The sequence below is a fragment of the Scomber scombrus genome, chromosome 4, assembly GCF_963691925.1.
Source record: "Scomber scombrus chromosome 4, fScoSco1.1, whole genome shotgun sequence".
In the NCBI taxonomy this organism is placed as follows: Eukaryota; Metazoa; Chordata; class Actinopteri; order Scombriformes; family Scombridae; genus Scomber; species Scomber scombrus.
The window spans coordinates 15,387,290-15,397,498 of NC_084973.1; the positions used below are offsets into that span (position 1 = coordinate 15,387,290).

Here is a 10,209-nt window from a genome sequence, read left to right on the forward strand (position 1 = left end):
TTTGCCGCTTGTAAGACGAAGAGCCAGGACCGCCAGCATCTGAAGATTCAGCCTTTTCGTTCTTCACTGTGGACGGAAGCAAGTGAAGCATCCTGCCCTAAAAGAATGAAAAAAAAGCAGATTTACATTTATCCTACACAAGTCATTTCCCTTTCCTGTGTACTGCAGGCGTAACTTAATTTTTTTAATCAATCTGCACTCCTAATTCAGTTTGTGTGACTAAATCCACAAGCCAGAGAGTACAGATACTGTAGTGCAAACAGACATCTCAAATATTAGCCATACCTGAAATATATGTCCGTCCAACTGAGCCAGAGCTGTCACAGCATTTTCTGGAATCATGTACATTATGAAAGCGAATCCTTTTGGTCTCTTGGTTAGATTGTCAATGGGGAAGAGCACCTCAGATAAAGGACCTGTAACGATTGTAGAATTATAGTAAACCAGGACAGCAGTGAATGTATTTTTTGCAGGAAAGAGCGTGTGCGGCTGCTTATGAAAGTTATTTAACCCACCATATTTAGAAAATAAATCTTTGATCTCTTCTTCAGTACACGTGTAAGGAAGGTTTCTGATGAAGAGTCGCCCCGAGTCTGCGACATCTTCCTCCTCCTCATCCTCCTTCAGCTTCCTGTTGAAGTTTCTGTCAATTTCTTTGGCCTTATTGTCCCTCTTGCTCTTATCCCTGAAGGAATCAACGCGGAAGACCTCAATGTAGCGCCCCCCTGAAAACAGGAGCAGAAAGTATGTCATCATAAGCCAAAAAAAACATGCGAACATAGACAAAAGATACAGAGAAACTTTGTATAAGAAAAGGCTCAGGCATTTTTATATGTAACAATATGCTTCTTTATATGTTCTAGAAAGAAAAGCACAGCACAGCATTATCAAAGTTAATACAAAATACCGGCTCAATTTTTTAAATAAAATGTGTAGTTTAACAATAACAGGCAAAATATAGATTCAACAGTACATCTATCGATTCAGTAAATTATAATAGGCTGCTCAGATGCACCCATATTATAATTTTGATTATTTCCAATTGCAACTGAAAGCAGAGTGCAGAAAGCACAATCCACAATCTCCTTTTTAAAGCACATATACTTTAAAAAGTAAGCAATGGCAGGTTTTCTTACCTCTACACCTCACCATAGCCTCAAAGTAATGCCCAAAAAAAGGAAATCACATATAATATCTCTCACCTATGTAGTCTTTATTCTTTTTCAAAGCCTTTTCCACCTGTTCTTCAGAGTGAAGGTCCACATATACATAGCCTGAAACACACACATTAGACACCTCTGCTGATACATGTGCTGTATACAGTCAATCTATAATAAATACAGGACAGTCAAAAGTTCACACACCTTCCCACAGGTACTGTACAGTAGGCTATACAGTACAGTCAGCATATCAAATATTTTCAGCTTACAGTACACTTAGAAAAACATCTTCAGTAACAAACCTGTTCTGTTGCCGCTTTCATTTTTCCCAATCCTGATGGCTGCAGGCTTCAGCGGGGTCATGAATTCTCTAATTTGTTGCTATTGACATTAAACATAGAAACATACCATGGTGTCATTAATGACTAACATATTTTATGCTTTTTTAAGTGCAATATCTTCACTACACCTCTGATATTAGGAAGCTCTTGCACAATCACCTCTTTCACATTGAACGGGGCTCCTCTCAGCTTCACGGTGAACTCCGTTGTCGGCTCGGTCTAAAACAGACAGATGACGACGTTAACCAACAAGCACTGAAATAAATACGATTACCATACAGTGGATTCATTTGAATAGTCACCTCTTGCTTGGCAGTTTTCTTCGCTTTGCCCAGCTTCTTATCTTCAGAGGAGCCTGAAATTTTTGTCTTGCTGATGTTTTCTCTGTCTCCACTCTCATAGGCGCTGTCTACGTGCTGTACGACCCCCTCACCTTCATCCTTCTCTCCGCTCTCCTCCATGGTGCTATCAGTCTGTGCCACCTTTGAGCGCAGGTACTCCATATCTGATAAGCCAGACTTCAGTGCTTCTTTAGTGGCACCTGTAAAACACAACATGCCACCAGTGCTTAGACCTGTCCCTGCACGCATATTCAAATGCAGACTTCAGAGGATCCAGACCCAGCTTTCAAGCCCTAGACTAAAAAAGGAGTCATCATCACCAACCTTCATCTTCATCATATTCCTCTTCCTCCACTTCTTCATCTTCATCCGACTGATCGGAATCAAAGTTGAGGTAATCGTCTGAAGCCGACTTCTTCTTGCTCTGAGTCTTTGAGCTTCTGTCAGGGTCGACTGGCTGCTGCACCATGTCATTCGCCCACGTTGGTGCTTGGCTACGATTCTGATGCACTGACAGAAACTCCTTGAATCCATCGTCCTCCTCCAGCTGAAACACACACAGTTGAAAAGACTTTAATAAAACACTTATGAGCTGCAAGTGAAGATAGGAATTCATGTTATTAGTCCTCTAAATGAGACATATTTAACATAGGCACATTAATGCAAACCTGAAACATGGGTCAGTATAGAGTGAACTAGAGCTACAACGATTGGTCGGATCATAGCCCGACAAGTCTGTGAAACTAAAAATTATGCAGACTTAGTTTAGATTTATCTCCATATTCAATACATTTCTGGCAGGTTGATTTATTTATTTATTCAGTATCAGAGTCGAGTCAGTATATTATACCTGAGTTTTTTTTAAACTTTTTAACTTTGGTACTCAATACTCTAAAAGAAAAAAACTGTTTTTTAAAAAAACGTTTCATGTCACTGCAGCTGAAAAAGGTTCTTAAATGCTAAATAGTTCAGATTTTGATTTAAGTCAGGAACTATTTTATTAAAAGAGAAAAAGACTATGAACAACATTAGATTCCTGCTTTCAAATTAATAATTGATTTATCTTTAGATCATTTTGCGGATTAAGCAATTCGCTGTTCTATAAAATGTCTGAAAATAGTGAAACATGTCGATCACTGTTTCCCAATTCCCAAGATAATGTACTCAAATGTTTTGTTTTGTCACGACAAACAGTCCACAACCTAAAGACATTATAGATCATATCATAGAGGACTAAAGAATGCCAATAAATATTCACATTTGAGAAGCTGGAACCAGAGAATTTGGATATTTTTATGATTCAAAAAGATTAATCTATTGTCAAAGAGCTGGTGATTAATTGTTAGAGCTCTAGGAATATTTTGATCGAAATATAAAAAAGTATTGAGGTTCAAGATTGAACCCTGGGTTGACCACATCCCATTCACATGTAATGCAGTATAATAAATATTTAACAACAGTCACATGTAGCTGACACATTGACTCACATCTCCCAGTGCGCTGCTGGTCTCCTTGTTCTGTTTCTTTTTCTGAAAGTATAAACAACACGATTTTATTAAAAGTAAGGACATGGCTGCAGTTCTTCACTACAGGAGTATCTACCAAAAAGTACGGGGTGGTGGTTATGTTACCTTGCTGTCAGTGTCAGTGGGAGCGGATTTGGGTTTGTCCGGACCGGAGCTCTGACTGTGTTTGCTCCAGGATTTAGCTTTAGTGGGGTCTCCAAAGGCCTTACACATCTCCACCTACAACACATCACACAAGCCTGGGATCAAAACCTCGATCATGTCACCGACACACGATCAGCTGAAATGGCCTGAAGCTGAGACGTCATACCGTCACTCTTGATGTATCCACGAAGCTCTTGTTGAAGTGTTTCAAAGCTTTGTTCGCATCTTCTTCGGTTTTGAAGCCGACAAAACCAAACTTACGGAACTTTCCGTCTTTGGTGAACTTCAGGGAGCAGTCTGTCACGGTGCCAAAGGCCACAAACATCGCTTTGAACCTCTCCTCTTTCATCTGAACACAAGTTAACACAGATTAGTTATATTTTCATGTGTATAAAGTCTGTTACAGCTCACAGCCGGGCGGGTTACTCACCCCATTTGGGAGGTTTTTAACGATGAGTCTCGACATTGTTAGTGGCTGCAAATCCTCAAGTGTGGCATAAACTCTTTTTTAAAGATAATTGTCAACAAACGAGCGTGGAGCCTCCTTTAGGTCGCCATGTGTAGTAGGCGGGGACTTCTTCTTCTAGCAGCAGCAGGTGAGTCAGCTCCCTTTAGCGCCACCCACTGGACCGGAGAGGGAGTCATTCAGCAATGAACAAAATCAATTAGTTTTTTACATTTTATTTCAGTTCAGTAAGGTGCCCAAATGAACACCGAGACATGTTGTTCTTGCTGTAATCTTCCCTCCTGTTTATTCTGACCCTTCACAACGCACTTGCAATGTAAATGCTGGGGGCCGAAATCCACTCTCCTCCTCCATTGCAAAAAGTGTGTTTAAATATTAATCTGAAGCTAATATGATGGTACACTCATCCATGTTAGTCCGATCAAGTTATCTTTTAATGTTACAATCTTTTTTAGCAGTGAAGTCTCCCTTTTTGTTGCTAGCCTTTACTTATACTACCACAGCTCAGCAGGGAAACACTGTCCAAGGAAACACAAATAGGGAATTTGATGCTAAAAAGATCTCACCAGCACAACCCCTGTCAATTACACATTATCTTTTTTTAATGTTTTTTCTGCTTGTACAAATAAATAAACTAAACTTCATTACTGCACAGAGAATGAAGGATTTGTGAGGGGCTCCTGTTTTCTCTGGGGCCCCCTAACAGATTAATCCAGTAATGTATGGTCAACACTTCTGACTGAGACTTGTTAGATAAAACTCTGTATTTGTAAGAAACTGTGTAGAATAGAATTTAAATCACGGGTTAGTTGCATGGATGTCTGAGCAAGTTCACCGAAGATCACCTGAGACTGGAGTGGATTCAGTGAACAGGTCCAGATGATATTTTTCTCCTTTTCTTCTCAGTGAATTGGGCTCATCACAGGGCATGCACTTCCTTAAAAGACTATTCTACTAACTGGCAAAGACAGAAAGAAATGTAATCTGATCCGACTCCCCTCATGGCTACCGTGCTTAATTTTAAGCTAAGCCTATTATGTGAGTTAAAGATTTGCACTAAAAACTCAAGACCAGCATTTCCAAGTAACTGTAATTGTCGTACTGTAATAATTTGCATATACTTTCCAAAACTATTTTACTTTCCCCTAAACTGATGTTTGATGAATCATTGCATTGTACAACTTTTGGCAAGAACTGTATCTTTCAGCAGGATAATGCACCGATTTCTTATAGAGAAAGGAGGGTGAAAAGAGCTCCTTCTGTACTTGTACGTGAGTATTTTTTCATCCGAGGTAATGTTTTGTCCTCTTGGGTAATATTTAAAATACACTGGACAATCTTATAGTATCATACTCTTCCCACTTCAGTAAAAACTTGCATGACATTGTTCTGCAACCTTTCCTCCTCACAAACTTGTGCTCCCTGGAGGTGACATGCGATACTGAAAGGTTAAACTGCTGATTAAAAATGAAATATCAGGCAGCCTCAGTGGAATAAACCTCATGAACACAGAGCATTAACTTTGGGCTTGTTAACATTTTTCAAGTTTTTGATAAATCAAGCTTTATTGACAAATCTCAGAAGAAAAGTTACTTATAAAACTTATAAACTTATAAAAGTTGAACAAACCAACATTTATCATAACAAATATTAATGTTTTTTTTTAATACACTGTATGTATGTAAGTGAACTAAAGAGTACAATAGATGTAATAATTACGACTAGCCAGTGCATCACTGAAGGTCAGATAAGGCACCATTATTTGTAAAATACAAAAATGTCTTAAAACTACTTGACTGCTGAGTCAAAAGTTACATTTCATAAAGAGGTTGCCAACAGTGTTGTCCCTCCCCCGTCATCACTGCTGGCCATTCTTTTGTTTGTGGACCGAAACACATTCTGTATTTCCAGGAAAGTTTTGTTCTTGGTTTCGGGTACAATAAGGAAAATGTACGTTGCCACCAGGACACAGACGGCCAAGAACACCAGGAAACAGTACTGCTTCAGGCCGATCTGTGGAGATACAACATAGTAACACACAAACATCCTCATGAGGGAGTAATCCAACATTTAAACCAGAAAAAATTAGATGTACTGTAATTTTCAAATATTTGACCATCTTTATGGGTACTAACCACTATAAAAGGGAAGACCATACTGATGAAGAAGAAGCTCAGCCAATTCACTGATCCTGCAATCATGTACGCTGCGGGGCGTGAAGTTTGTGTGAAAAGCTCAGTGGTCAAAATGTTAGTCACACCGCCTTTTAAAGAGGGCACCAACCAAGCAGCAACAAAAGAAACCACTGTTAGTTTAGTTATGACAGTTGTGCAACAGCGTCTGCTGAGGAGAGACTTCAATGGAGGATAAGACACAAATGTAGTCAGTTACCTGGTCCTAAGCCAAAACTCAGGATAAAGGCAAAAATACATGCCAGGCTCAGGTAGGGAAAAACTGGACTGGCATTCTGAGAGAAAGAAAATCATACAAAAAAACATTAACACAAACTAGGAATGTCAAATACATGAAAACATGTGACACAATGCTGTAAATATCTCCTTTGTTGTTCTGATTTGGAGGTTAATTACCTGAAAAGTGATGGTCAGAGTGAATAAAATGCAGCAGATGCTCATCAGCATGTATCCCCCTGTGATGAGCACTTTCCTTCCCAGACTTTCAATGAGCAGACCCTGTGAGGCACACAGCATGTCACAAGACCACAAAGACTTTCCAGGAAAACACTTCCTCTGAGTTTTACTCTGACCTTTCATGAGATGTTTTGTTCTGTGAAATCCTGCTAAACAGTTTTTTACTTTATGTTTCAGCATCTTATCCTCTGTTTTTAATTATTTCAAATATACTTGTTGCCCTTTCTGTTCTGTGTGTTATGTTCTAATAGCTTTCTTTTACCAGATTGGATATGTTATGGAGTATGTTCTTGTGCTGTTCTTATTTATTGGTGAGTTAAAGACAATTTTCCACTGTGGTGGACCATAAAGTTGTATTTTGTTCTACTCTCCTTCAGGTTTGCTCTAACTAGTCTAACTCTTGAAGTTTATGTTTGATAAGGTCTAGAAAGGGAACCTCAGAGGTGTCTCTAAGTCTCACAAGACACTTCAAATATACTGTAAAACTTATACTTACACAGGTGAGAGCGGTGAGACATTCACAGGCACCAGTGCCGACAGTTGCATATGGTATTTTATCATCAGGAATACCAGCTTGTCTGAACACATAGTCTGCGTAGAAGTAAATCTGCAGCAAATATAGACATAAACACTGATTGAAATGTGCACACCTCACATTATTTCTGTACAGATCTATTCCACATTTTTGTAAAGTTGGAACTGGACATTTTTGGCATTTGGGAATAGAAGCAGGTACATCATGGTGTGTACATACAGCATTGATTCCATTCAGCTGTTGAGCTGTATTGAGAAGCATGATGGTGATAAGCTGCAAGCGTACGCTGTGGTCAGTGAAGAGCTCCCAGGGCTTCTTGGCTTTGAACCCGACCAAATTGTTCCTCTCCTTCTCGATGTCCTCCTGTTCACTGTCAAAGCTGGCCATACCGTGCAGTTGCTTCAGGGCTGCGGACAGGAAAACACATGACATACGTGGTGATTGTTGTCCTCCTTATGCACCGCTCTCATCTGATTTGAGGATCCTATCAACAGGTTTCCTGCGTCAAAGCAGTTTCTTCTCACATCATGATGGCATCACTAGAATCACATGCTTTGTCTCACAGCCATGAAGACAGACATCTCAGCCTCTGGTGGTTCCAGACAAAGGTGTCACTTTGATTTAGCTACATGACACTACGCTGTCATGTAGCTAAATCAATCTTTTCAGGCCAAAGATAAAATCACACTGATCTTGAACCGGAGGTGCAGCAACTTCCGTGTCAGTTTACCTTTTTTACAACCCTCCTCATCTCCTTTGTCAATAAGCAGGTAGCGTGGGCTCTCTGGAAAGAAAGGTAGGATCAGGAGCTGCAGGAAGGCCGGGACACATGTGGTGGAGAGCAGAATAGGCCAGTGCTCCTCTCTGCCCAGCAGCTCTCTGTTGAATCACAGATGTCTGGTCAACATCCTTTTCTCAATGACAAAGAAATACAATTCCACATGGCAACATTGTAAAACCTTGTAAATACAGATTTCTGGTGATGTTAAATGTTAAAGGTATTCAGTATTTACTTGAGACCCATCACTTGTCCACTCAAGATCCCAATAGTGATGAAAACAGAGGTACCCATCCCTGTGATGCCACGAAGTGCAGTTGGAGCAATTTCCCCCAAATACAGAGGCTGAACACAAATACCAATTCCTACAAAAATAATACAAAATATGAGAATATTAATTTCAATAAGTTACTTAATAACTTTACTTACATTTTGTTATTGCAGTTTTGGAACCTTTTTGATCATTTTTTAATTTTATTTTTTATTTCTATCTTGACAATTTAAAAAAATGTTTTACTGTTAATTTGTATTGTCTTTTCATAGTAATTTCACTGTTTTATATAGGTTTATATTTGGCTTGTTTAGCTTTTTCTTGTTTTATTGATCAATGTGACTTTAATTGCTGTTTGCTTTATTGTTGCTCATATTGTGTGGAGCACAGGAAGACTATTAGTGACCACTTTGTTGAAGCTAATGGGGATCCAAAAGAAGAAGAAATAATCTAATACAAAGACATATGTTTCACTAGGATGTAGGAATGAAGCCTTTAAGTATATTTTGTGATTTACCTGCATTAATTCCAGTGATGAGACGTCCAATGATGAGTAATTCAAATAATCCTGTAGGGTAACTCAGACCCATCAGCAGCGCAGCCATTAATGCAAAGATATTATTGGTCAACAGTGTCCCTTTCCTGCGGTAACATTGAAATACATCTGTTATACTTTTACAATTTTTTTTGAAACAACATAACTTTGCCACTTATTTATCTTTTTTGTTCATACCTCCCCAGCCTCACAGACAATGCTCCACCGATTGACACTCCTATAAGTCCCCCTAAGGTGAATATAGACACAATAGTGGACCAGAGAAGAGTGAGAAAATCTTCTGATATGTCCTTTTGGTAACGCTCTGTCCAGGTTTGGTTGATGAAATCATGAACGTACTAGAAATAAAACAGAAAAAAACAAATACAAAATGTGCATTTAGCAGATGAACAAAAATGACTGAAGAATGGTCTAATGTATTATTTAAAAAAAGTTTTATTTATACAAAAAGCACTATGCTGTGTTGTATGGAAAAATGTGATTCTTCCAAGAACTACTGACTGTAATTTATTATGTGTGTAACATGATTACACATGTTTACATACATTCACTGCAAATAAATAATATACATTTATTATGTAATATCTAGGGCTGCAACTATTGATTATTTTCATTATTGATCTGTTGTTTATTTTCTCAAGTAAGCCATTATTTGTTTGGTCTTGAAAATATCAGAAAATGGTGAAAACATGTTAATCACTGTTTCCCAAAGACTTGAAATGTCCAAAGACATTCCACAACTCAAAGATATTCAGTTTACTATCATTGAAGACTAAATAAACCAAAAAATATTCCCTCTTGAGAAGTTGGAATCAGAGAATATGGATTTTTTTATCTTTAAAAAATGACCTACAAACATTGAATCAATCCTACCATTGTGTTGTAAATTTTCTTGGATCAGACTGGTCCCACATTGTCATAGTAGATTATCATAAAATTATAACACATATCATAACATAATCATAATTAGACTAAGTCCTATGCAGCAGTGAGGTTATTACCGTGGTAGGTGCATTGATGATAGAAATGTTATATCCATACTGAAAGGTTCCTCCTATACAAGCAGCACACACAGCCAGCAGCAGTGATTTGTTGGGAAACTGCAAATAAAAAAACAAAAAAACAGATATGAATATCTGGATGAACAGCTGGCACTCCACAGTGACCACACATGAACCAGACGTCACCGTATTTCTGTTTAAAACGCTTAAATCATGACATTTAACATACCTTAACAGTCCGCTTTGTATCTTTTTCATCTTTAAAAAGCAAAGGCTGATATTCATCCACGTTTTCTTTTGTCATTTTGTCGATAAGTTGTTTTGCTCAAAGAAGTATTGTCCAAATGTTTGTCATGTGCACACAGAGCATCCTTCACACAAAGACTTTGTTCCCGACAGGAAACTTATATCTGAAGAGAGGATGGATTTATCCTGAGGACAA

At 38.4% G+C, this 10,209-nt stretch overlaps 2 protein-coding genes across 2 annotated transcripts in view; both read right to left on the minus strand.

The window, feature by feature from the left end:
• rbm19 (RNA binding motif protein 19) overlaps positions 1-4,068 on the minus strand; it is a 9,051-nt gene extending 4,983 nt beyond the window's left edge. Inside the window, exons 1-12 of the mRNA XM_062416950.1 lie at positions 3,943-4,068; positions 3,679-3,861; positions 3,474-3,587; positions 3,330-3,371; positions 2,167-2,389; positions 1,804-2,042; positions 1,661-1,720; positions 1,463-1,541; positions 1,203-1,274; positions 516-725; positions 286-416; positions 1-97 (exon numbers count right to left, since the gene is read on the minus strand). The exon at positions 1-97 is cut by the window's left edge and continues 31 nt beyond it. Of these exons, the coding sequence (XP_062272934.1) occupies positions 1-97; positions 286-416; positions 516-725; positions 1,203-1,274; positions 1,463-1,541; positions 1,661-1,720; positions 1,804-2,042; positions 2,167-2,389; positions 3,330-3,371; positions 3,474-3,587; positions 3,679-3,861; positions 3,943-3,978 (1,486 nt within the window). The 5' untranslated portion in view covers positions 3,979-4,068. The remainder of the gene's footprint in view (positions 98-285; positions 417-515; positions 726-1,202; positions 1,275-1,462; positions 1,542-1,660; positions 1,721-1,803; positions 2,043-2,166; positions 2,390-3,329; positions 3,372-3,473; positions 3,588-3,678; positions 3,862-3,942) is intronic.
• A 1,728-nt stretch (positions 4,069-5,796) lies between these two features.
• Positions 5,797-10,071, minus strand: slc2a11b (solute carrier family 2 member 11b). The gene is made up of 12 exons (XM_062416951.1): positions 9,997-10,071; positions 9,768-9,866; positions 8,944-9,104; positions 8,728-8,852; positions 8,175-8,304; positions 7,892-8,040; positions 7,381-7,568; positions 7,123-7,233; positions 6,567-6,668; positions 6,370-6,445; positions 6,114-6,241; positions 5,797-5,991 (listed from the first exon to the last, which is right to left on the minus strand). The coding sequence occupies exons 1-12, from the start codon at positions 10,069-10,071 to the stop codon at positions 5,797-5,799; spliced, it is 1,539 nt and encodes a 512-aa protein (XP_062272935.1).
• Between the last annotated feature and the right edge of the window lie 138 nt (positions 10,072-10,209).

Bases quoted from the DNA above. Each gene is read 5' to 3' on its own strand.
- slc2a11b (XM_062416951.1), bottom strand. From the start codon at position 10,071: ATGACAAAAGAAAACGTGGATGAATATCAGCCTTTGCTTTTTAAAGAT. The intron at 8,305-8,727 runs GTAAATCACAAA...TTATTTTTGTAG, and splicing joins CATCACTGGAATTAATGCAG to GAATTGGTATTTGTGTTCAG. The intron at 6,446-6,566 runs GTAATTAACCTC...TCTTTCTCTCAG, and splicing joins CTCTGACCATCACTTTTCAG to AATGCCAGTCCAGTTTTTCC.